At 37.4% G+C, this 27,931-nt stretch overlaps 1 protein-coding gene across 2 annotated transcripts in view; it reads left to right on the forward strand.

Moving 5' to 3' along the window:
- The window catches only part of PCSK5 (proprotein convertase subtilisin/kexin type 5), a 253,347-nt gene that overhangs the window by 154,434 nt on the left and 70,982 nt on the right, over positions 1-27,931 (forward strand). For both annotated transcript variants that reach the window (XM_030469899.1, XM_030469898.1), the window contains exons 11-17: positions 6,112-6,229; positions 7,278-7,466; positions 16,921-17,057; positions 23,564-23,707; positions 25,267-25,369; positions 25,941-26,134; positions 27,559-27,643. In XM_030469899.1, coding sequence (XP_030325759.1) covers positions 6,112-6,229; positions 7,278-7,466; positions 16,921-17,057; positions 23,564-23,707; positions 25,267-25,369; positions 25,941-26,134; positions 27,559-27,643 — 970 coding nt within the window. The remainder of the gene's footprint in view (positions 1-6,111; positions 6,230-7,277; positions 7,467-16,920; positions 17,058-23,563; positions 23,708-25,266; positions 25,370-25,940; positions 26,135-27,558; positions 27,644-27,931) is intronic.

Consider the following 27,931-nt stretch of genomic DNA (forward strand, 5'->3'; position numbering starts at 1 on the left):
AACGGCTGGTTTACTCATACCTAAACAAGCTCTGAGAATTAAACTTTTAACTGATCCAGGTCTTGCTGTGGGCAGGGGAGAACTTGGCATGGCTGTGCTGGGTACAAATTGGGTCACTGCTGATGGTGGACCATGGAGTGGCTGAATCCCAAGACTAATGACCTCTGCCTCAAGGCTGCTAACACTTGTGAGAGGGGGAAAGTATTTGGGTGATACTTACTGTGACTGCTAGTAGAGTGTGGCTCTGATGCCCCAAAAGCATATTTCGCTCTTAGTCTTTTTGTCAACCAGTGTCTATGCTTAATAATCATATGTGTTTTAAATTCCTGAAGTAGATAAATACTGCCAGAAGTGAATGCAAATCTGATCTTGGATTTAATTCCTTAATGTTTTAAGATGGTTTAGGGCTATTTTTAAAGTGGCTGCAAAATCTCACAGCCGGTGATGCAGTATCAGTTATATACAGAAACTATTCACAAAGGTACATTGGCTACTGGAGGTTTAGCTTCTACTAATGTTCCTGGGTAATCTGTGTTTCATTTAGTAATAAAATACAATTAATAAATTTTATATATTAATAAATATAGAAAATATATAAATAATTGATTAGGATATAAAATATTGTGTGTTTATTAATAAAAATATATTAATAATTAAAACATAGATTGCCCAGGTTGACAGAAAAAAATGTGAAATCTAGAGATCTGATCTTTTTTGTTAAATCTACTATCAGGTAAACCCATGGTTAGTATATTATTGAAGAAATTATTTCCAGTAATACAAAAACCAGCGCTTGACATAAACACAACTGGAAGCTCAATAAAAGCAATTTTTTAAGTGTTCTCTTAGCACCTTTCTGACCACAAAAACGGTCAAAGGCTGGAACATCTCCCCTGTGAAGACAGGCTGAGAGAGCTGGGGTTGTTCAGCCTGGAGAACAGAAGGCTCCAGAGAGACTTTATAGCAGCCTTTTCAGTACTTAAACGGTGCTTATTAGAAAGATGGGACTGAGATTGCTGTTTGCTTTGTCTTTAAGTAGAAAAATTGAGGGATTGGTTCTGTGTAAAATATAAAAAATACAAATAATGTGCTTAATCTAAAAAGCATGAGGGAGTTGGTTTTACAAGCAAGAATGAAGAAGAATTCTTGCACAATTGTGTTATTGGCTTTTATGTGTTTCAGAAATCACATCCAGTTATTACAGATTACTGGTTATAGGTTGACACGAAAGACAAATATGGCTGAAACAAGATGAATTCTTATTCAAGATGGATGCTGTCTTAGTTAGGGCATGACAAAACAGAATTTTAATAGTTTAAGCTGTGTGTCATCATAACATTTCTACTTTTTTTGTCCCTTAATTTTCTTCAGGCAATTGTCTTTCCGGGTTGAAGCATTTTGATATGCTAAGCAAACAACAGAAACTTAAATTAGTACAGAAGTATATTAATAATACATTAATTAATAATTAATATATATTAATATAAATTAGTATAGAGCTTTATATTTGCAAATAAAATGTCAAATGTAAAAGGAATATTGATGTAGGTCAGTTTGAAGTATTTACAGGATGGGAGTAACTCAAGAGTCTCACATCTTCTGGTCTTGCTAAGCACAATTTAAGAAAACCACAGTATAAGGAGCATTTTAAACTCCTGTTTTGTTGGTCTTTGTTCGGATGAGGCTGGATCAAGATCCTAAAGTAGCGTAAATGAACAAGTCGTAATAATTTACATATCGAACAGCTGAATCTAGTTTAGGAAGGCTGCGTATTCCTCATTTGACAAACTGAAGTTACTACCATTTCTGTCCTTCTGATTTAGTATTTGATATTTGTATGCAAAGTATTTATATTTCCAGTGCTGCTTTCACAGTGTAGAAAATTAAAGGCCAAAGATACAGCAGGGAAAAAATACTCCTCAATGTTTTTTGTCAGATGAGTAAAATAGCAAGGGAGGCTTAGCATCTAAGCTACTGATGAGACATCTTGATGACAGGCAATGAAACTAACAGCCTAACAAGTCAAACTGAGGCACTGGAAATGATTGTTTTCAGTGTCTGCGCCCAGTTTTCCTGCATTTTACAGGTTTCTGTGTTACAATTTACGAACACTAGCCGTTCATATTTCTCTTAGTCAAGTGCTGCCCTGATATATGCTGCCTTTAGATTTGGGAGGAGCTTTACATAGTCTTCGTATATAAATGAGAATTTTCAATAGTAGTTTCAGAAAAAACAAAGGGATTATGAAAAAGGTGGGGAAGCCTATGCAGCAGCTGAGCAGGCCTTGACTTCATGGTGCGCTAGTAGAGGAATTGCTCCAGGGATAAATAAATGGACTTTAGCCCTGAGAAATGTTATTTTCTTTCATGATAAGCAGAGTAAAGAGATCAGCTAAAACTCAATATTTACTTTGTGTTGCAGGAGGCAAGTTTTTCTCTGAAACTTCTTCTGTGTCTGCAAAGTTGTGTATGCCTGTGATTGATTTTGCGGAAATAAGAAGGGATTGGTTTGCATTGCTGCATGTGTAGAGAGAGGATTCAAGGGCAGTTCTTCCCGTGGACACCTTGATCACCAGGGGATCACAGTTTTCAACCCTTCCACTCAAGAGCAGCAGTCTGCTCCTTAGTCACCAGCTTACATTGCACCAACCTCACATTCATATTCTGTCTCTGAAAGGCAAATATCGTCTTACAAAACAGCCCTGTATCCCCTCTGACATGCTCAGTGATTCCTTACAACAGCCAAGCCCCGTAGCAATTCACAGCAAAAACAATGTAGAGCAAGTGGGTATGTGCAAGATCCTGGGGCATTTTGCGCTCGCAGTTAGTTTATCTCACTCTGCCATCTTTCAAATACTGCTTTTCTGTCTGGATTAGAAGTGAGCTCAGTACCATTCACATACAAATCACTGGCAGTTCCAGATGTTTCCCAGAAGACATTTATGGCCCCATGTGGGCCATTGAGGTAATTTTTAACCTCTGGGAGAGGCACGCTGGCAGGGAGTTCACAGCAGTACTAGCATATACTCAGATGAAGGGGCGCAATTTGAAGGCAGTAGGAAACAAAATCTGCTTTCTTCTCTAAGACACATGGGATCAACTACTTTTGTTAACTCTGTGATTCTTTCCTAAATTGCTGTTATTTAGTCTTTGAAAATTATGGGCCTCTGCTGGTACCTGCAGCTGCTAACCAACACACTGGATCAAGGGCTTTGAAGTGCAAATGTTGCAGACAGCCAAATGTCAGCTGCCTGGAAGCTTCCCATGTGGAAGGATTTAGGAGCACCCCTGACTGTCAGGAAGTTTTTATTTCAAGATAAAAATGTACTTCTGTTTCAGCTGTGGAAAAAAAAGCCAGCAGGTGCAGAACTTCTCACTCCCAACTCCCACCTTTGCTGTCATGCAAGAGAGTTTAGTCATTGAATCATGGGCAGTTAACACAACCACATAACCTTGGGTGATATTTTTTTCTCCTGGATGAAGAATTAACACAATTCTATCTTCCAAGTAATTCTTATGATAGGAAGATAGAAAGTTCACTCTTTGTATTTTATTTGTATTTTTAATGTGCATGTTGGGACAAAAAAATTCTAGGATGAGCTGGCTCAACAGCCACTTAGTTTCCATCAGAAGGTCGCTGCCTGGTAGAGGCAATATTAGGCGCCCTTCTGCCCTTATTTCTGGATGAGAAAGGGTGAGTTGGGGAGAACTTTGGCTCTTTGAGCTCAGTAGTTGTGTTGAACACACAGCATTTTACAACTGGACATCTGAGCAGTATCCCAGTGAAAGTTGCTACCTTTGAATTAAAAATGCATTTTCCGTGGGTTAGTTCAAAAGATTTTTCCATTCACTAAAATTTAATCCCTCGCTGTTTAAATGTAGTACTATACAGAGTAACTGTGTGCAGTTGCAGGTCATATGAGTTAACACTCGTTCCTCCCACTGTTCTTCAGAGCAGACAAAATAATTATGAATTAAAATTTTAAATATCAAAGCAATACATGCAGTGTAAGAGCAGAAGGATTACTTTCACAGATAAATATGCTCTCATAAGCGGATGCAGTTTTTGCAAGATGACATCTATGACCAAGGAGATTTCCATCACAGGAACCATCTTCACAGTACAAATATTTTCTCCATCTAAGTTGTCCTTGCCTTTTTCTGGCTGCCTCCACCCATGTGTAAAAATAGGACATCTTTTTCCCTGTCAATTTGTTTGTGGAATACGTTAAAGAGAATTCAGAAGGCTGAAGGAGGGCTGAATTTAATTATTTTCATATATTTCAGTTGTGTTTCATTTTTGAAAATGGTACCTGCCTCGTTTGGCAGAAGAGCTGTGTTTAGTTCTCTCCACATGAGCATTTCCATGCTATGTGCACTTCAGTTTGGGGCTGAAGGGGAAGGAGATGGCAAGAAAACCAGTTCATTACACAGTCTTTATGCCTTGCAGTATTTTCCATTGAGGAACCCTCTTCAGTTGGCAGTTTAAGAGAGTATTAGATACTGCCGTATTTGGAAGATGGGATCCTTAAGCACTGATTATATTTATGCTTTGAACTGTTATTTGTTTTACATGGTTGGGGTTTTGGATGTAGTCCTTTGAATTCTGGTTTGGCAATGAAAAGAGGCTGCTTTCACAAAGCCTCTGCAAAGTGCACTTGGAAAGACTTACACTATGCCTTGTCGCATTACTGATTAAAATAGCACTTACATTTTTCTGAGGGTTTTCTGGTAACAAGGCAAACTGATTTATTAATATTTATGACCTAAACTTCTCTCTCTGGAAGCTTTTTTCTTTCGCCTTCTACTGTCAGAACTTTACCAAGAGCACTGACTTGTCACAATAAAACAACACGGCTAGCAGCTCTTCTAATTCATCAAAATCCATTTGTGAGCTTATGTGTTGATTGGAACAGCAATCAAAAAAAACCCGCAGCTCATTCAGTAAGTGAAACTTTTAGCCTTTTTGAACTGCTGGAGCTCTTGTAATAATTACATCAAGTTAAGTACTCTTAAAATTACAAAAAAAGTGAAACAATTGGCACAAGTCTGTTGGAAATACTTCACCTTGTCTAGGTGTTGGGCATTTGAAAGTTCAATTTTTTTGTACTCTAAGAAAGATGATTCCTTAAAGCCTTTTGCTCCTTTGAATTGATGGCATTCGGGTGTTAAATTTGTAGGCATTGAGTTTCTTACAAGGGGACAGTTGGTGGCTCTCCATAGCATGAAAGACAGATAAAAGTGAGGATGAAACATACTGTAATGAGTACTAACAGAGTGCTAACCTCCAGGCATGGATGCTTAGTATCACTGTGTGTGCAATGCACGCAGTAGGTTTTATCAGAGGTTGACAGCAGCGTTAACAGCTCTCTCCAGCACTAACTTCATCTGCAGATCTGTCCTTCATCTACAGATCTACAAAGGAGGTGGAGGAAGGAGCCTTTCTGACATAGCCTCTGCATGAGAATCAGGTTATCTTTAGGGCCCTGATCTTCAAATACCATTGCTTTTCACCCGCCATCATGCAGATAGTTTTAGGGAGATATTGGATATAGCTGGTTGACTGGCCATTGGCAACCATACTGCATACAGGAATAGGAAAGCATACACATGCTGCTTACAGTCAGGAAAGTTAAGAGCATACAGCAGTTACAAAAGTCAGTCTGTTCCTTCTTTAATTATTGTCTTAGGTACCTTCAATATTTACGTACATACATGTGTTAGGTATTTGAGTAACAGAAATAATCCTCCTCAGTTCTTCAGGGCTTTTAATATTTTGTCATATAAGAGGACTGAGCTGAATTAAAGCACACAAGCAAAGGGCAATCAGAGGCAACTGGACTCCCTGGCATTCTGCAGTTCTGGTCCACACTTCTCACGATAAGGCAGTATTACTCATGATGGTCATTTGCCACTTCTGCAGTGTGAATCAGTGAACAGATTCAGTGAACAAATCAGATATAGTCTTTATGGCAAAGAGACTTCTGAACCTTGTGTAAAAGCAAGGAAGAAGTAGAAAAAAAGCAGCTCCTATATGACACTCTGGAATTAGTCTGTGATATAAAACAAGGTTTTATGCTATAATTGCAACCATTTTGCTTGTACCTTGCAGTGAGCCACCTCTATGGATTTGGACTGATGGATGCTGAAGCAATGGTGATAGAAGCAGAAAAGTGGACAACGGTCCCTCCACAGCATGTGTGTGTGGAGAACACAGATCGGCAAATCAAGTAATACGCGCTGCCAAAACTCTTGCTGGCATAAAGTTATGGAAAGAAATTGGGTATAATTTACCCCTCCCTTGCATTGTGTATAATGTGTCATTTGAAAGCTATACTGGGGAGCTCTGTCACCTTCACAGATGTCAGTTCATTTGCCTGTAAACACTGTTCCCTGTGGTGCTTGGAAAAAAGCCCTAATTTCAAGAACGCCCCAGAAGCTGAAGGTATAAAACAAGCCAGGCTGAATAATGATTGATTCTGGTGTAGATGGTGCACCAAAGAATGTTTGGTTGAGTCCACTGCAGACACTTTTGTAAGATGAGTACAGATTTACCAGTACAGGATCTAACAAGCAAATATTCTTTTCATTAAAATATGCATGTTCTTATCTCACTCAAACAGTCTCAGGGGAATCTCTAGCTCAGACACTAAGTCTAAACTTCTTTCTGATGGCTAAAATAGGGTTTCTGTAGAACAAGGCTTAAAAGCAAAATTTTGCATGTGCACTCTGTGAATAAAGAGACAGTATCAGTCGCAAAGCACACTTCCAAACCGTTAAGATTATTGTTTGATAAAGTTTGATCCGTAACTGGTATAGTCTGCAAGGATGTTGCGCCAATTTAAACCAGTTGAGTCAGATGCCGTTTGGTGCAGTTAACATGTAATACTTGCTATTACGTAAGCAAGGACTATGGCTATGCCAGGCATTTCCTGGGGCTTAGCAACCAGCTGTGATCCCATGACAATCTCAATAATTCTCAGCTGGCCACTAATCCACAAATATGTTCTGTCCCAAAGGCCTGTTCCTATTACAGGTTTTTCACTGTACTCTTTCTGCATGTGTACATACTTAACAGAAACCCAGGTAGTTGTGATTAGCTGCAGTATAATAATTATCCTGTAGTGATAGTTTCAGCTAGAATGTAACAGTTATAGGCTACTAGCTTGCCAGAAACAATTATCCAGCACTGGCATTCACTACTAAGCAAAAAAGATGTGGCTGCCTTTACAGAACAAGCAAGAAATGCTGATGTTGTTTTACATGCTTGCATTACAGAACAATACGACCTGACAGCATTGTCCGTTCAATTTACAAAGCCACTGGCTGTTCAGATAATCCTAACCACCATGTGATCTACTTAGAGCATGTCGTTGTACGCATCACTATTACTCACCCTCGACGTGGAGACTTGGCAATTTACCTAACCTCTCCTTCAGGAACTAGGTCACAGCTCTTGGCCAACAGGTATAGTATGACAACACAACTTCACAGTCCAGTCAGTGTGCAAAGCCTGCACCAAGATTGCAGCGTCAGCAAGAACAGTCAAGTTGTTACAGTAGGTTTGCTGGGAGACACAGGCTAATTATTCTTTTTCTGAGAGAAATGGGGAAAGTAAAGTGCAAATGAACTCAAAGATGCACTGAGAAGTTGCACTAGTACTTTGAAATTAATTTGTAAACAGCCTATTACAATTTTTTAAAGTCAGCCGTTTACTTCATCCCACGGATCTGTGATGGATACTTGCTTTTGAATGTCCAGCTACTCTAACAATAACCGCTAAGAAAGACCAGTCCTTTTTCTCATCCTGTCACCTCTGTATTATGTTCTTGAAGTAGTGGTAACACTGCATCAGATTGTCTCTTTTTATCCAGACTGGACTTAAACAAGTATCTCTTTATCCAGCACAGCATTTCCAACATCCTTCCCAGATAAATCTTGCTAAATCAGTGATCAAGAGCACTGCCTCCTACCACAGATGGTTAAAGCACTAAGAAACCCCAGAAACCTTCTCTAACTCCACCCCATTTTCAAATGTGCAAATAAGTTACAATAAGAAATGCTTCTATAATTCTCTAACTGGCTAGAAATCATCTTCCTGATGGGGCCATAGTATGATAGAGAAAATTTCTTTTCTTGGTGACTAGTAGCTTTAGATGACTACCATTCTGATAGATACAGAGCATGGCTCACACACAAAAATCAATGTTAGCTGATAATATATATGTCAGAAACAACAAAAGTTGCCATGTGTCCAACCTATATAGTAAGAACTCTGCTGCCATCATGCTCAAGTCTTCACAAACATTTATATTCTCAGTCCTACTCTTCAGGGCTTTTGGTGAATTGGGAGTGGCTTGGTTTCCAGACTGCCTTGTCATTGACATTCCTCTAGCCAAATTTGCTGATACAGTGACTATCTAGTCCTGGAGACTTGCATGTCTTCCTGTCCTTCAGTGGTAGAAAGACTTATCTTTCCTCTTGAAAGGAAGGACCTGTTCTGGAGCTCAGATGGACTTGATTCTGTTTGAAGTGTGAACCCATATTTTTGTGAGAGATCAGGTTAATTTAAAAGAAAATGTATACTGAAAATACCCTTTAAGCTGTAGACATTAATTTGTCAAATGGAGAGAAAGTTGTTCTGGAATTTTGGGGTCTTCTAGAATATCTCATGTGTTTCATTATGGGTTTTGTCAGAGCCTTGCTAATAGAGCACATGGGCACACACATCTATGTATGACCTTGTTGCACTGAACAAAGAATTTGTCATATGCTAAACAGTGCAGAGGCAGACTTCTACCCTCTAAAGAGTTATGAAACAGCCTTTTGTTTTTCTGTTTGGAGAAATCCTTTTTTAGTTTTCTATTCCATTTTTATGGAGCAGTTCTTCCATGCTTCAAAATGAAAAAAAAAAAAAAAAAGTTAAAAGTCCTCCAACTAGATATCCAAACAAAACAATCTCGTGTAAACCCAGTGGTCTTAACACAGCTAACTTTTGGCTCTAGGCTTTCATGTCTTGCAGCTGACTCACAGCAAGTGGGAGATAAAGACATTCCAGTATTCACAGTTCACCTCTGGTGATGACTGGTATGTGGAATAGGTACAAAGTTTAATTCATTCAGTCTCTTTGTAACCCCTGCACCTTAGAAAGAAATTATTTTCTGTACCTCTGGTAGAAAGAGAGAACACAAATATATGTATTAAAATAAGGTGATGTTAAGCTGTATCTTATCCTAAACTACCAGAAGCTAACCAGAAAAAAAAAAACCCACCACCTTGAAAGGCCTTTTAATGTTTGTTACTTTCCAAAACACAAATTATTAATGACAGAGCGAATACTTATACAGTTGCACCAGAAATTCCCTTCCCATGCAAGCTTCAGAGATATACTGACTTGTCAGTCACATTTGGCTGAAACAAACAACTCTGGGCTACTAACATTAAGAAATAAATGTATTTTGCAAACTCTAGGTCTGAAATACCTATAGTCTTCACAAGACTTTGTTTGGGTAAAGTGATGGTTATGGCACAGTACTTTAAAAAATAGTATTTCAAGGCTGGGTTTATTTGGTCTTGCTAGAAGAAGTCTTGCATGGTCTTGCAATTAGTAGTATACTAAGTGTTGTTGACTGTGTATGTTTTAGCATCATGTTAGAAAATAAAACTCAGAGTAGGAGTGTTGTTATTCACTAGTATGAGAATGCAGTCATGAGGCATTTGAATTTTAAATTATTATTGATGAAGGCATAAGAATAAATGCATTCAAGCACAAGTAGCATGCAGGGATGCATTGGTAGCAAGTATTCTGGGTTTTTTTCTTATAGGCAAAGGTCCCAGAGGCTGTTGTACATCGCTGCTACCTGACTGAGATGCTTTTCTCAGACATACAAGACTTTAATGCACACGTACATGATTAATAGCAGCATTACCAGCTGTATTTACTGAACCCAGGGAAAACCTCATTGCTTTACCACTATTCATCTGGGTTTAATTTGAAACAGTTTGCTGGTAAAATGTCTTAAAGTGCAAAAGGTATATTTTACACATGTGCACTTCTTGACCAATTCTGGAAGAAGAGTCATTGTGTAGTTTCTGGTGCATTGACGAGTAGGTCCCTCAAGGCATTATCTGGCCTTTTTTCTGCATATTTTATCCTTAGTGTTGGCATCCCCTAAAATTACTTCAGTAAGAAAACTTGTTAGTCAGAGGCAATGTGGATTCCTTTGCAGGCATTTGGTGGATTACACTGTCACTGGCTTGAGCCTGATGCGCATTCTTCAAAAACTGCATTACAGGGAACATCTGCTTTGTTGTTTGGAAAGAACTAAACATGATTACATTGGATGTGCTGCAGCAGAGGAAAATACAGGCTTGGAAAGTGCTGTCTGGTGTGAGGATGAGGCTACAGTTAAGTCCAAAGGGGAACAGTATCCCCTTTTTAAAAACAATTGGCCATTGGATTTGGCAGCATGGGTTTCTGAGTGTTTTTGAGACATACCAAAGTCAGTTCTAACAAACAGTCAGTACAGGGCAGGCTATGGAGGAGAAGCTAAATACAAAGAGGATAGAAGAAGCAAACTTAGGGCTCGTTTGTCTCCCACTGAAGTCTTGGCTTCTTTAATTCTTGCCCTTTAAATTTAAAGCAGCTGCTGCCATTCGAACTGCGTAACTGAAATTTTTTAGCCACGTGGTGGCAAGTTTCCAGGCCACTAGCTTCCTATGCTTATATGGCACAGACATTAATAATACCTCTTTTCAGTAACAAAAGGAAGTATTTTCATGACCATCTTTTTCCTATCATGAAACCTTAGATAATCAGTAAATTTTAATAGTACCTTCCTATGCAGAAAACAGAGCAAAACCAGGGTATATTCTCATCTAATCTCACTTGCTAGTTTGCTTCATAAAAAGCTTTGCTGATCTGAAGAGGAAACCTTCTCTTTATAGGAGCACATTTTGATTTCTAGACCAGTCTGTCTTGTGTCTTGATTGCAGTTTACACATTATACTTTACGAAAAATCCCAACATTTTATGTATCCGACTATGATGAAAAGAATAGGGCCAAACTTTACACTGAGTCTCACTGTTATGGTAACAGAAAACGACTCTGGTGCTATTAAGTCCAGGACGAGCAAACAATAATCCTCTGCTTGTACTATGTCTACAGGATGAAGCAATTCTCAGAAAACTATTTCTCCTCATTCTTACTTGCTATGTTTTATTTCATTCCAGTTATCTATTTATTTTTTTGCAGAGGAGGTGTAGGAGAGGGAGAGAGTGAATAGACATCCCACTACCCTTCTACCAACCAGTCCTTGAACTGCAATTGCAACATCAATACCTCTAAAGATCTTGCATATTAGCAGTAGATAGGGCAGGGAGCTCTGGAGATACTACAGACACATTAATTATAAAAAAATAGTAAACGCTTTTTTTTAATCTAAGCATGAAAAAACAATGTTGATTTGCTCAGCTCTGCAGAAAAGACGGGGGTGTTTTTGCACATGCAAAGAAGTAAATGAATGCATGTAAGTGGCACTGTCCTCCCTGTTAGTAAAACTGATCTTGGAATTTGCTCTGACTAAGTGCAGGAAGAATGGAGTACAATATATCTGAGATTTAGAGTAACACATGACTTTGATGACTGAGACTGATAAAGAATTAATCAGGGATTTACAGAGTAGGCATGTATTGGCTTTTAGAATTCAATAAGTCCAATTCAGTTTTAATGGAAAATTAGAACCCATCATTAAAAGTTTGATTTAATTTTCCATAGTTAAAGCAGTATTGAGGACAAGTGGCTAAGGACATATTTAGGACCCAGCTAAATGTCTCAGCTTCTGAGGTTTGTATGGAACCAAATAGAAAAGAGGGGAACTGTTTCAGCCAGGTTGTGGAAGAATGGCTGGGGTTTCTACTTTCTGCAGATAGGTTTGTCCCAGCTACTACAGTGAGAATTAAATATTCTTTTTCCAGCCTTACGAAAACTTTGCCCTCATCAATCTTACTGTAACACTTACTACATTGAGTTTCACTTGGAATAAACTGGATTATGTGATGGACAGACAGTGTCCCCTACTGCCCTAACCCTAATCAGATGTCTCTTTTCAAACCTAGGATAGCATAGGAAAAATCTGTATATACCACACCAGGTTCATTCCTGCTCTTACACAAGGATTTCTGCCTGTTTAGAGTGAGGTTTCTGAAGGTTTACTGCAAATTCAATAGGAAAGCACAATAAGTATCAGCTATACAGCTGGCTGACCAGTGTGGTGTGTGGAACTCAGCAGCCTGACATGTCTATAGGTCATGATGGAGCATTTCATGTGGATATATGTAGTCCCTGGAGTCAAGCTCTCCATATTTAAAGATTGCGGTTGCTGTAATATCCACTAGTTCAGGCTGGCAGGCACTGTACGCTACTGTTCATGCTAGTCTCCAAAAAACTTTGTCATGACAGCTCAGAGATCTCCATTGCTTCACGAAATTAACTGTGATAACCAGATGTAATATGGAAATTAAAAAAAAAAAAAAGTAAAATATGCGTATGCATAGATTTTAAATACATCTTTAGATCCATATCCAGAAGTTTTAAGTGATCTTCCTTGACACATGCAGGTGAGAAAGTTTTTGAAGTGCCTGTGTGCTCTCTGACCACTTTTTTTTCCCCTGAATTCTTCAGTGCAGGTGAGCAGTAGAGTCTGGTTGAAGCTTTGGTTAAGTCAGTTTGACCTGTCTGCAGTTCCTCAGCGGCTATTTCTCACAGGGAGCTGGTGGTTGAACCCTGTGGAGAAGAGCTGCTCTAAGAATAATTGATCTAAGCATTTCACATGTGCAGCTCGGTGAGGCACACTGTACTCTTTTCAAACTGTAAAGCTCACCTGAAATCATGTGGCCAATTAGACTAGTGAGCAAGTTCCGCTTGCCTGCCAGTTTAGTAAGCTGGAGCACATCATAAACAAAGACTGCTACTACAGAGGAGAAAATAGCCTTTTCTTGCCAGCTACTCCACTGCAGCCCCATCTGTCAGCTAGTGCGGGGCTTCCTGGTTCTTGGTGTGGTCAGTTCAATATACAAGCAAAGTTGCCAGACAGGTGCAGCTGCACCTTCGGAGTTAAAAAAAAAAAAAAGAAGTTCTTGATAATAAAAAAGCTCTTTTTATGCATGCACCTTTTATTTTTTGTGATGGGCAATGGTGGTGTTGCCTAATGGATCCCCTACCCCGTGGCCTTTTCACACATGAATTTAAAAATTAAATCAAATTCTGAGCATTTAGGAACTTACTGATTCTTTGCTAAAAAGCTGGCACACTTGTTTGGTTGGGTTTTTAATGCTAGTAGATTTAACTGTGGGAGACTAGCTTTATGTTCCTACTTGTCACATTCCAAGCAAGTGGCTAACTGTCTTCCTCTGGGTCTAAAATTTGATTACAGACTAACATTTCTACTTGAGGTTATATTTTTAAATAGAAACGTGGTGCAATTTCTAGGCTGAAGTAGGGGCAGTGGAAGAGGCTTTTGAATTTATTTTAAGAAAATAATTATTTTACTCTACACTCTGTGATACGTATATTCTTATACAGACCTATATATGGCACATGAGGAGTATGTCATAAAATTTCTCACAGAGGAGAGTCATTATTTTTAAGTGTAATACTATTCATTGTGAGCAGCAGCCCATGATTGGTTTCTCTGGATATAGTGAGGCATGTAGTCACACCCACCGTAACTTGAATGTTAATAAGAGAGATTACCTGAGTAATTGAATAACAGATTTGGCCTTTTACAGTTATGTTAACGAATAAGTTGTAAAGATTCAAATGCTCTGGCTCACTTTGGTCTTTCATGTTACGTGCATGAGTACAGATGCTGCAGATTTATATGATCATGGTCATAAGAATTATCAGATCATTCTAATAATTGTATTTAACTATTTTAATCTATAGTAACCTGTAATACTCAAATAACAATTCATAAGACAATATTCTAATAATTTACTAGTCCACTATAAGCTCTGTGTGTATCCTTGATATGAATTTTGATTCAGTATCAGTCTGAAAATAACAAAATCAATTAACTATATGGACTGGCTCCATGGTCCTTAAAATACCCTATTCCATTTGTATTTCTTTCTGAATAAGGAAGAGTATACCTGAACATTTGATCACTCGATTAATTCATTTTATACCACTGGAAGGGAAATCCATGTACTACCTCACAGATTCTTTGATTCGAGAGTTTAGTGCATAAGCAGAGCAACACAAAAATACTTGGACCATTATGTATACACAAAAACACACACAGGCAGCCTCAGAGCCAATATCTTTTTTTTTTTTTAACTGTTCTTCTGATCTGTGAATAGCTTTTTGACTTCTTTGTATAATCTTGTAGAAACACAGTTCACACATTAAAAGATTCCAGTTTAAACCTTACTTCATAAAATTCAAATCTTTCCCAAATAATACTTTCAAAAAACTAGTCAATTTTCTATGAAAGAATATTACCATATTTTCCCCATTTCAATTGGAGATATGAAAGCTTACAGTTACAGCCATAATGTATTTTTAGGTAAAGGGGAGAGGGGAGGTTAACCTGTGATAAAGGCATACGGGATTTTTTTCTCTTCCTCCCAAATTACTTAAAATAATGATGCAATACTAAAATGGAAATCTGACAGCAATTTAAAATTCAGAAACATGACAAATAAACACCCTTAAACAAAAAATTCTGTGGGAAACATTTGGCTAATTACAGTAAAAATAAACAGCAACTTGTCTTTCTATGTATGTAAATGGAAGCCCAGTGAATACAGAATTTACAATATAATTGCGCAGTACTTACATAATACTATGTAATTTAGTTGCCACAATGGCAAAAAGAGGAGTATTACTGCCTTGACAGATTGACAGGGTGTTTAGAACGTAGTGCATTAGTTATCAGCAAAACACAGTATGACAATTTGACGAACTGTTGGAAATAACCTACATAATGACTTAGACTGAACATACCCACATGCAAACACTGAGTAATAACTGCATAATAGTTTCTACCCTTTCAGTAAATGATGTGTGCCATGTGTTTGTGAGATTTGCTGCATTCACCCGATGATTTAACAGTGAAATGAAACAGGCCAATTCTGCTGGCAGAATAAATATATATACACACACATACAGACTCACACATACAAGGGCACAGAACTGCATCAGAAGAAAATAGCGCACAATTATCAGTGAAAATGAAGCCTAATTCTAAATATATATGTTTTAATTTAATGTTGTCAATACTAATAAAAAAGAGTATTCTTATACATTCATTAAAAATGGGAAAACGTTGCACAAGTGAGTGTGAAAATCAGCTTTGGGCTGAGTCGTATAAAGTGCACCAGGCATGTAGCATGCAGGTCTATACAGGTCCTGTTGCAGTAAGTGTGAATACAGAGTACCTGACCCCATGCCTCTGACTGCCCAAAGTTTTCACAAGAAATATAGCATTTTATTCACATCCTGTGTGGTGATTCTTACCAGAAATTGACATATACATTGCTATAAAGGTATCCTGCTTTCCCAGAGTTTGCTGAACTTTACAATCTTTTGAGAATTAAGCTTGAAATTAGCTTAGAAAATAACAGTTAGGAATCATGTGAGTGCAAAATATCCTAATATTTTTGTAGTCTAATGCCAAGCTTTTCTCTTTTTTATGGAAAAGGGTTTCAAATCTATTGGATTTTCTTCTGTAAAGATCTTGGTTTATGAAAAGTGTTTAAGCATAGCCATTACCAGTGGAATTTTCACACAAAGAGCAAATTAAAATAGTGATAAATATATATACATACTTATATATATGCACCTATAGATAAAAATATATGTAGTGGATATCTATGTATATATATCTATATAGAATTATATAGATATAAATATATATGGGTGTATATATATGTGTGTGTATTTTTTGAAGCTGAGCTGTGTCGTTTTATTGGACGCAAGAGTCTTGATTAGAGTACACCTCCCATCAATAGTTTTGGGGTACCAGGCAACATCCTGTTGCTTCAGTGCTTGTTGTTGTTTCAGTGCTCGTGTGAGCATTGAAAAAAAAGCACGAATTCTCTTTTGTCTTTCTAAAATCTCATTAATAAATTCCAGTTTTAGATAACAAAATCTCTGGCCAGTCCTCCTTCCTCTTCCCGTATGGGATCAGCATTTCATTTCAACCTCAGAACTGGGCCCCTATACTAGAAATTATCGTGATCCAGACCTAAACTCAAACCTCTTCACCCATGATCTAGGTAATTAAATTATGTTAATGTTGATTATTAATGTTGCCATTAATCTTTCGGTTTTACCCAACCTCAATTCTGTCAAGTGTTTGAAGAGAGTTATACCCTGATCATTTGAGGATTGAGACCAATGCCTCAGTTACCTTTTATTTCCTTACAAGAAGTCACATATATTGAATTGGTAATATTATCTCAGTCACTTAATACTTTTTACTGGTTTTAAACTGCTTTTAAGTATTCCAATCCAAAGCCAAAAATAAATGTTACAGCAATTTTCCTACTTACGAGTTGTTTGTATTTGTGTCATGCTGTTCAAGCAAAATATATGCTGTATTGTGTGCACTTTTCCCAAAACACATGAATCCTATTAAGCAGTATTGGCTTTTTTTTTTTTTTTTTGCAATAAATTATTTTTCCATTCTCTTTCACATTAGACAAATGATGACATGTAAAGAATCTTTTCCATCAAAACATGAAACTGTTGAACGTACTTGAAATAAGTGTGGGAAATCCATTATGAGCAACATTGTGTAAAGACACAGTTGAATGAACTGGCTAATTAGTTTATCATTCAAGATATTTCAGACCTGGAGGCTTAGCTCCCCAAATAAAATGGTTCACTCAAAATAATGTCATGATTTATTTTAGGCTATTTGATCATTCCATGGAAGGATTCAAAAACTGGGAGTTTATGACTACTCACTGCTGGAGTGAAAAAGCAGCAGGTGACTGGATTTTGGAAATCTGTGACACTCCATCTCAGTTGAGAAATTTCAAGACTCCAGGTATGGCTCTAACTCTTATTTGGACTTGGTGAGTTCAGAAGAATGCTTGCAGTTTCTTATACTGCCTTGACTGTTTTCCCCCCTTTACTTACAGCTGGAACATCTCACTGGTTTTAGTGTGAAGGCAGAGCTGTGAAGAGCATTATTCTTAATTTAAGTTATCAATGCACTCTTCATTTTTACGTTGCTGTTATTTGCTATTTAAGACGTGGTTCCCTTCTATTCGGAACTTACCTGTGGTTTTCACAGGGAATTTTACCTTGTCGGGGTAAACTGCCCTCTTTCTTGCAGTCACATGTGTTGCCTCGAAGTATAAAAGGAGACTGTGGCCATTTAGAGCTACGTCATACCAGAAATTATTTCTTCATGCAGAGACAGACCCCTGGACCATCTGAAAGTTTATCAAGAGTCAGTGCTTTAAACAAAGCTAGATATTTGCTAGGCATAGTTTTCGTGGAAACAGATACAAAACTGTATGAAACTGCATGTGCCACATTTGAAAGAGCTTATAGTCTCTTTATAGAGGCATCTGTTTTCTTGGATGCTGAATATAGATTTATCAGACAGGTCTTCAACGTAAGTTAGAGCAGCCCAGAGTTACTCTGCTGTATTCATACTGCCTGTGACTTTCATGGCTGATATAGGGCCCATATTTACTTGGCCTATATATCAGCTATAAATCCCTAGCCTATAAATCAGCCCAGGGATTTATTTTCATGTTGGTTTTGTTTCCTTTGTATTTTTTATCCTACCCATAGGAAAAGGGGGCATTTATTGGTATTTACACAATCAGAAAATTCCACTATACGAAAGAAATTCATAGCTTGCTACCACTGGTAGGTTGCAATGTGCTTCTGTGTGTATGGGTAGAGTGCTTGGAACTGGCATTCATCCACTCACAAACTGTGCTCCTAGTAAGAATTTTTGAGGCTACAGGCATTCTTCTGCTTTTAATTCCCACTGCACAGTTCAGTTTCATTCACATATTTCAGTATGGGCACTGAGTTTGAGGGAAGGGCTTTCAAAGAACTCATGGGAGTACATGCTTACTTCTGTTTGCTTGTTATGAAGTATGAGTATATACTTGCTTATGGACTTAATGAAAATTTAAATGTTAAAAACCATTTTGAAATAGATACATTATACACAGACAAAAACACCACTGTTTATGCATGAATACTGAATATCCTCCTTTAAAGGTTTCTTCAGAGCCTCACACCAAAATAGGTGGAAACCCTTCAATCAAAATAATCAAAGGTGAAATATCACTTAAACAAATAATCTAGATTAAACATGGTAGAGAGACCAATACTGTGGGTGTACAGGAAATCATTTATCACTAAATCTAAATTAACAATTATTCTGATTGGACAGTGTATCAGAATGCAATAATATTACATTGGATAGTTGATCACTGCTTTCTGATAGATAAAAAAATGTAAGAATTCCACTATGAAATATATGTAGGATTACAATGATATTAGCAATAGAATTAGATTATAATTCAGTGAAATAAAAGATCCATTTAATTTCAAGCAGCTAAGTAAATTCAGAAAGCAGTGACAGTTTTCTAATTGATTTGCTAAAAGACAATTCTGAATTTTAAGACATAGATGTTAACTTAAAGTACTTGAAGCTAAAGAAATATATCTTTGTGAACTTTGCAATAGAGGATTTTTAAATTTGTTCCTGAATTAGTAGTTAATGGAAGTCATAAAAATGATTCAGCCTCACAAAGTGCTTTTATTGTTTCTACTACATGAAGAAGTACACATAAATATTGACTAAAATGTAAACTTCAGTGCTTTGAGCTTAAGATAAGAAAGGCTAATGTGACAGGGCATATGCACGTAGTTGGCTATTCTAAAAGAATGTTAATTGGTTCAATTCTACTCTGTCCAAGAAAGGCCCATTAATGTTTCTGCCACCAGATATTGAGATGGAGTACTTTATCTTCCTCTTGATTGAAATTTGGTTTGTTAAATTATTTAGATTGGAATAAAGGCTATGTGCAGTTCACCTGTTCAAGGTAACTCTGCCTTTCTGGGAGGCCCGCTGGTTCAGTCACACCTGCAGCTTACAAACTCAGTAGGACTATTTCCATCATGACTTACAGCAAGCCAGGGCACAGGAGGAATTCTAATGTATGAACACAGAGTTGTCCGTACTTAGTATTTCAAGTGGTACACAGACCCAACTCAACTGGGTTTATACATTTTACTTTGAACAAAACTTAAGCCTCTCATTTCAAAATTATGACAAAATAGAACTGCTGATTTTATGCTGCTTAGATAAATTTTTGTCTAAAAAAAATCTAACACACAGGTAAGTTTCACTCAACTGCTGTTGAAGTTGACAGAATTGAATGAGTTTTACTTCTTTATTTCTGCTCTTCATTACCTGAATTATGTTGGGTTTAATGCAGCAGACAGCCAGATAGCCAGTCTCTTCGCCTGTCTCGTATTCTCTTATTGCCTGTCTCAGTTGTCTGCATAACTTGAATTTTTTAGGATGCTAAACCAGCTGTCATAAGCCAAAATTTTTAAAACCTGTCATGTAATATGAGGCCAATAAGTCCCCATTGACGACTGAGATAATCAATGTGATTTTCAAAATTGCTGAGCAGTGAACAACTCTTTATTAAAGTCTGTGGTAACTCTGGGGTGGCCAGTGCCATTTAAAAGTAAACTGTATACTCAAGTGTTTAAGAACAGCATTTTGAAAATCTTGAATATCATCTTCTAGACTCTGGAAGAAAAAAACATCATTGCTGACGCTTCAATTTTCACTTAATTTTATCTGCAGTGATCACTTCTCACCATGGTTTTGCAGTGGTGAAAGGTTCTTAGCTAAGTGATGTTAATTGCACCAGTAAATGCAGAGCAAAGTTCCCAGTACACTAAAAAGCAGTATTCATTAAAAGTATTTGGAAAAGCAGCCATAGACTACGAGCAGAACTGTTCAGGGATTCAGGGACATTTGGTGTTTGTGGTTTTTTTTTAATTTGATAGAAGCAAGGCATTAAACTAGTAATTTAATTTTAATCAGATTACTGAAAAGATAAAAATCAATTATTTTCAATCCCATCTTGCACTTGTTATTCCTGATACAGCCAGGAATGTCTCTGGACATTCTCAAGTACAATTTAGGGTAGCTTTTCGCCTTTGTGTGTACTGGAACCCAGTGGTTCATCCAACAGGAATGAAGGAGAGCCACAGCGCAAAATATTTCAGCGATTACCCTCCCCTATTCCCTAGCTATTACCCTGTTCCCTAGCACACTCCCTGTATTAAAGCCTAAAAGTGAGGTAGCATGGAGCCATTTTGCAAACTTCATCTGGGCTGTTCTCCAGACAACTTTTACAGTCCTTTTATGTCACCAGGACAATGTAAAAGTGGCCAACTACATTTTCAGTTTTACACTTTAAAGCCTGTTCCTGCACACTCCTGTTTTACATATATGGTTGTAAAGGTCTTGCTGACTTATTTATTTTAATACATTATATATACTCTTCTCAGTGCCACAGTGGCTAATCTCAAGGAACAGATTTCTTTTGCTCTGTGAGGAATAAATCCTAAAGACCTAGCTCTAGAAGAAAGGGGGCAAGAAGAGGATGTGGAGAAGGTGGACTCTCCAGCCAAGGGTTGTGGAGGAAGCTGGCATACTAACAGAATTGTGCTGGAGGGTTTACTCTTTGCTTTCTTTTAACTGCAATGAAACAGTGCTTGAGACTTGTTAGGTTTTTGCATGCATTTGGATTTCACAAGATGCATTGTGGTTGTGGTTGTATTTGGATGTGGTGTGGTTGTATTTGGATCCTGGGTGACTGTATACTGTCTAGTAATATATGCCCCAAATTTCTAGAGCCCTGTGATGGAAACTGTCCAGTAACACTTCTGTTCAGAAAGATTTGAAAGTGCCCACCATTTATTAGTGGTGGATAAACTCTGCTGTTTGGGCATGTTGGGGTTAGTCACCGCGCTGAACAGAATGAGGAGTTAACAAAAGGTGCTTAAACACAATTTATGGTGCCTGTCTGGTTTATCACCATAGCCTGCAGTTTATCACAGTGATATCACCATCATGCCTGTTTCTTGTTTCTGTTGAGTGCATGCGTTTGTTTAGCTATTGAAAAGTCTTATAATTAGGGGCTGCAGTTCTCCTGTAATCAAATTGAGAACAAAGAGCCAACATGTCATCGTATCCCTGCACTGGCGAGGTAATGCCACATCTGTTACCTGTAAAGAAATTCAGGGTCCAGTTCATAAAAGCAGTGCATGTGATTTCTGCACTTAATTCTGTAGAGTTTATGGAGGTGGACATGTGCTTGCTGTGAAACACTGATACACTCTTTCTTCTATACATAAAATATCGGACCTCTGTTACATACTAAATATAAGCAGACTAAGGAATTATACTAGCCAAAAAAAATGGTGGAATCAGCCAGAAATGAGGAAAAAAAGATTTTGGTTCAAATGTGCACACTTTGTTTATTCATTATAAAAGTGTGTGTGTATGTATATATACTTACCTATTGAAATATTTTAATTGTGCAAATTAAACCTGCCTTGAGGCAGACTTCATTTATTTGCTGGCAAGTTACATGAATTTTTCTCCTTTATTTGTTGAACCATTCTTAAAAGGCAGCTAATCTTCTGAAAGACCCTGCAATATTCCCCTATTTCGCTGCCTTTTGCACCAATTCTTCCTGCAGTAATGTTTGTACAAGCCCTTCCAGGTATATGAAACCCAGACACAATACACCGTGCCTGAGGAGCATCTTTATCTGTGGTTATTTTCAGTGGGCCCTTGCAAATACTTTTTTTTTCCTAGTATTCAGTATTTTTACCAATGTTCTGGAAAAAGTATAAAATCAAGCCTCAGTTCAGTGATCTTTGGAGCATAATAGTGACAAGGATGAAAAGATCTGAATGACTTAGCAAAACACTTTTTTTTTTGATTGCATACAATATATCATAGTCTGTATGCTGTAGAAGTGGGTTAAAACACAAAAAGGGTAGAGAAGCTGTACTTTGAAAAGGCTGTAGAGATGACTGCATATCTGGTTAAAAACGAGCTCCCTGTGTGACTTATTTCCTAAAGAGAAAAGTGCCCTTAAGGACCCAGCTGAATCACTCTAAAGAACATTGAGAGGCAGCTTGATCCCCACATATCTACACAGGAAGAAAATATGTGATTTGGGTAATTTTAACCTAGTGGTAACTAAAGAGGCTGTGCACTAGAGGTAGGAAAAGACAAATTGAAAATACGGTGCATGCAGGTTTACAGCCAAGGTAATTAGCCACTAGTTTGGCAGTAGATATGGTAGACTCTTTATCAGTTAATTTTTTAAATCAAGATTGAATGTCTTTTTAAAAGCACTAATGCTTTGATGTAGCTGTGAAAAGTTGAAAGCTGCTGTGTGAAACAACTGTCTTGTGTCATAGCCTCTTTCCTATAGTTTTTCTCAACAAGTGAGTGTAGAGCAGAGAAGGTTTGAAGTGAAATGTAGAAATTTCTATCCCAGAAAGATTAAATTGGTTTGGCATGAGACAAAGACATAACAGAGGTTTGCATCTTTAAGCCCTGTATAAACCTCTTAAAAGAGTTGGGCTATTATCTATCAGGTAGTAGTTTTGCTTATTGTTGCTTACTGCTTGAAGGATAAATGTAAAAGCAGAGATAATGTATTGCCTTGGTCATGTCAATGGATGATACCAAATGACATTGGGAAAAATACAAGAAATCACTTGTAAAGGTCAAAGTAATTTGCTTGCACAGGTTGAAAAAATCAAAGCAAACGGTATGAAAGCTCAAATTATTGAGTATCATTAAAAGGAAAAAAAGAGGAAGATTCACCTTCACCAGGTAGTATAGACAGAAAGGTAGGGACAGGAAATTCACACTTTGTAGCGTGACAGCATGAACTGGTGACTTGATACATATTTAACTTTTCATTCTTCCACAAAAAACTTGCCAAAAAGTCAGATAATGCTTCATGTAGGCAAACATTTTTTTATTTCTTCACTCAAGTGCTGTGAGGATAAAATATTAGTGATGAACACAGAAAATGCAGTTATATATCTGCCAAAATAAATAAGGAATTATGCTGGTTTGGGAGGGAACACTCATGTACTTTCACAGAGATTTTAAAAGAAGCTGTTTCCTGTTCATTGGTTGAAAAGCATATACATTTTCCAAATGACTGTATGGTCAAAGAGTTTGTTGTTTATTGTTTGTAATGAGTTCAACCCATGGTGCAAGCTTTTACTAGACCTACAAGAGGCTGGAGCACTATGAAGACACCATGTAAAAATCTGATTGAAGAAAGTGTGCTTTCTCAGTTTATACTGAAGTAGAGATTACACTGAATGTATTAAACTGAAGACACTTACTTGAAAAGTGTTTTCCATACATGCTCACAAAGTCATGTTAACAAGTGATATGGTTTTATAACACACAGAAAATAGAAATGGTTTCTAAAACTAGATTTTAAATACTTCTAGGCAAATTGAAAGAGTGGTCCTTGGTACTGTATGGAACATCAATCCAGCCTTACTCACCAAGAAACGATTTTCCAAAAGTGGAAAGAGTGCGCTCTAGTCCAGTTGAAGACCCTACAGAAGATTATGGAACAGATGACTATTCAGGTGTGTACATTCTGTTACTTTGCTTGTGCCTTTACAGAATGTGTGGTGGGTTGAAGGAGTGTCCTGAGACTCTGCATACATAAAATATTAGCAAAGGATTCTTAATTTAAGGTCAGAACTATTTGTTTCATAATTTAAAGTTAGATATTGTCATTTTATCCTTATGACTTTGTAAGCATAGAGTTACATATTTTTTAAGCTACGTTTAATATGCTATGAAGAATGCACTGCTTTTCATATAAGTATATAAAAATATACATTCAAATACATATATACAATATATTCATATATACAATATATGAATATATTGTATATATGTACAAATACATACATATATACAAATGTATGTATGAAGAACATTATCTTCTACATCTGTATTGTTTCTTACTCATCCCTATAGAAGTTTTTCAACCTTATCATTAGTCTTCAATAGAACTAGATTTTTGGCACTGCAAAGTAAGTCAAGTTGGGAGTTTCCTATATGTAATACAGCATGAGAAGCATCATGTAGATGATTAGGGCTGATGAATCTGAAGTATCGCTCTGGCAAGCAAACAGGACAAAGTTCAATTTAGAAGTTTCTGTTATTACAGTCTCCGGCACAGCATGTCAGACCCACCATTCCTATTTAAATTAAGAACTGCTAAACTCTTTGTTTTGGTAGGTGATGAAACACTACTTTCTCTGCTGCAAAGGTCACTAACTTCTTAAGTTTTTGTATGAAGCAAACTCACTTTCCTTCAAGTTTACCTGATGTTAGGTTAAATTTCAAGGTGGCTGTCAAACTCAAGACATTTCATTCATGAGAGAATAGTGATCCTAAAAGTTACAACTTCACCCATGGGTTTTGTTCATCTACATAAAGGCAGGAGTTGATGGTTTTCCCCTCACATAGCAGAAGGGACCTATTTGAAAACTGTAGACATAGAATCATAGAATATCTTGAGTTGAAAGGGATATGTGGATTGTCAAGTCCTACCTGAGATGGAAGACTCGCTAATCAACAAGTATTAACTTAGGCTTTTGCAGCATGTAGCAGCTCAGAGGAAATCACATCTAGGCCCTGGTGTCTGTTTCAGTTGGGATGTGGGAGCGACTTGGACCAGTTGTTACCCAGCTGGTAACCAGAGTGGTAGCCACTGATCATGTTGTTCATCATTTATGTTGACCTGCTTGTTATAAGCGATTTTGCTAGTAATTCCTCATTATGAATTACAGAAGCCCTTGCACATTTCTGAATAAAATTCAGAATGATTTGTTACTTATTAGGAAACCATCTGTTTGGATCCAGAAATCGTTTCTCTTTGATAGATTCTATGGAGGATGCCACACTGGCTAGAAATTATAAATCCCTGTTAGTAAGTACTCAGACCAGGATTTGCAAGGTCCTTGGGTACTAAAAATCTCTTTTTGGTGCAGCCAGATTTCTGTTTGAAATTCACGTCAAAAAGGGAAACAAAGTGATTGCATTATACATTAAAATAATATGTTTTAAGGGGTGCTAAGTAGTAAATGAGAAGTTTTAGTCCCTTCTCCCCTTGTATCTGGTTTTATTACAGGTCCCTGCAATGCAGAATGCAGTAAAGTAGGGTGTGATGGGCCAGGACCAGATCATTGTACTGACTGTCTGCACTACTACTACAAATCTAAGAACAACACACGGTAAGACCAGGAGAAAAAAATCTTTACTTCATAGATTTCTAAGTGTATAGCTTACATTCCTTTCCTCTTCTATTTGCTGCAGTCACAGATAATTCACTACTTGCCACTGAATTTGACAAATTTTCTTAAGAGTTGAAAAAAAAAGGACAAACCCAGTTAATCAGAAATTAAAGTACAGCTTTCAAACACCCTTCTCTGATTATTTCCCCATGTCTTGATTATTTTTTCATAAGAGTGTGTGTGTATATATATATATATGAAACTGTGATAACAACTACAGCTTCTGTGATTGAGTTTAAACAAAATAGGAAGAAATGTAGATGGTCAAAAATGGTATTGTATGACTGTCTGACAAGGCATTTGCCAGTGAGATAGCATATGCTGTAGGGAAATAAATGGAAGAGAAGAGGCAGCTTGGTGCAATATTTTGGAGGGTTGCATCTTACTAAACATGTGATCATTAGAAAAACAGTAATGCTGAGAAATAATTCTGCTTTGCAGTCATGGTCCAGGAATGTGGTGGCAGGTTATTTCATTAACGACTCTGCCTTCTCTTCCCTGCTGTCTGCAGGATCTGTGTTTCGACCTGCCCACCTGGTCACTACAATGCAGACAAGAAACGCTGTAAAAAATGCTCACCCAATTGTGAAACCTGTGTTGGAGGCCATAGTGACCAGTGCATGACCTGTAAATCTGGCTACTACCTGAATGAAGTAACCAATAGCTGTATTACCAACTGCCCTGATGGGTTTTACCTGGATAAGAGTTAGTATTTCTTGTTTCTTTATTGTGGGCTACAGAATTTGATCTGGGGAGGTTGCTGGAATACTTACGAGCAGGAAAAGTGTATGGCGATGCATCTATCTCTTATTCTATTTCTCATTAAATTGCTGCCACATGTGATCAAGAATCTCCTCAGAAATCTTCCATTATTTTAAAAACCATGCTTAGTGACAGGAGTAACAGTAGCAGAAGGAGGGCAATTCAAGAGCAAGTCAGCTGCAGGACAGAGCAGGTTGTCACTACTCCAGAAAGGAACAGGCAGCACCCACATTCTGAACATGAGGCATTCCCTATTTCTCCAAATTCAAATTACATGGTGTCAGAAGAGAGAGCCGCAGAATCAACCATGGGCAGTGATCTGGAATTCTAATTAAAATAGGCTCCTTAATGTTAAATGTTGTTGCAGTTAATGTTTCTGACAGATCTTCGTACCTGCAGTGATGTGATGACTCAAGAGCGGTAATCCTCTGCCATGTGAGACACCTGCCTTCAGTTTCCTCCTATGATTGTGGACTGCCCATGTATAATTTCCAGCTTTGGCTAGCAAAGATACTTAGACCTATATTCAAACACGTGCTTAGAACTGCAGTGGCTTTAGATACATTGGTAGAACATAAATATGTGCTCAGGAGCTTTGTTCACCTAGGTACCTAACCTTTTGCTTTCTGTATTATGAAGCTATGTGTTCATTTTTGAGAATTAGTAAAAACAGGTACTACTTTAATTCTTCCATTTTTCACTGCATGAAAACTACAGTTAAGGGAATTCTTTACACCCAATTAAGAAGGACAGATGAAAATTTAGGATTAAATGGGAACATCAGATTTTTTTTCTTAGAAAGGTACATGGCACTGCATCTCAAAAGACAGCAGGTCTCAAGAGAGAGAGACATCTTTTAAAACAGGGAGCTCTTGAGATGAAAAGGCAGGTGTTAAGTAATTTATGTGTTGTCTGTGTTAAGATCGGACCTGTTCATGTAGGTGTGTCTTTAAGCTCCAAGTCAGGAAGACAGGACAGATTGCTTGCATGGGAAGTGTAAGAGGTAAATTGCAGGACAGTCTTTGGAACACATGGCAATCATTTCTGCATATCACTGCTATATAAAAAGATGATTTAAGTCCATATTATAAATAGTTAATGTAAATTTTAAATGTTTATGAAGATTTTTAATGACCTCAAAACATCTTTTTGAGGGTACAACTATAACTTCAAATGCTTAGAAATAGATTAAACCATTTGATGTTTGATGGGAAAAGCTAATGATAGGCAGAATTTAGGTATTCTAGTCTAGCTGTTTCCCTTCCTGATGTCAAGCTAGAAAGCAGTAAGTTATGTAATAATATATCCATATAGTTTTATTAAACTGACCAAGGTCTTCTGGGCTGTTGTATTTTTTTCCTTTGTAGATAAGATTGTTTGCCGAAAATGTAGTGAAAACTGTAAGACCTGTGTTGAATACCAAATCTGCACAGAATGCAAACATGGCCTAAGGTAAGGAAATGATGGATGTCGCTAAACACAATACCTGAAGAGGTCTACAAGGTTGTGAATACACAATGAAGAACATCAGACAATTTAACCTTGAAAGGCCCTCATTTCACATGTTTCGTCACCGTTTAGTTTGTAATATAGTATTTTCTTGTACTACTGTGTTCCAGCTTGGCTAACAACAGGTTTTTAGAAGGCCTTTCATTTTAGGTAAAATAAAAACCACACTCATGTGGCAAGCTGGCTTCTTCACTTTTTTGACCTACAGTCAAGCATTATTTTAGCAGTAAA

This window comes from Strigops habroptila, chromosome Z, assembly GCF_004027225.2.
Source record: "Strigops habroptila isolate Jane chromosome Z, bStrHab1.2.pri, whole genome shotgun sequence".
Taxonomy (NCBI): Eukaryota; Metazoa; Chordata; class Aves; order Psittaciformes; family Psittacidae; genus Strigops; species Strigops habroptila.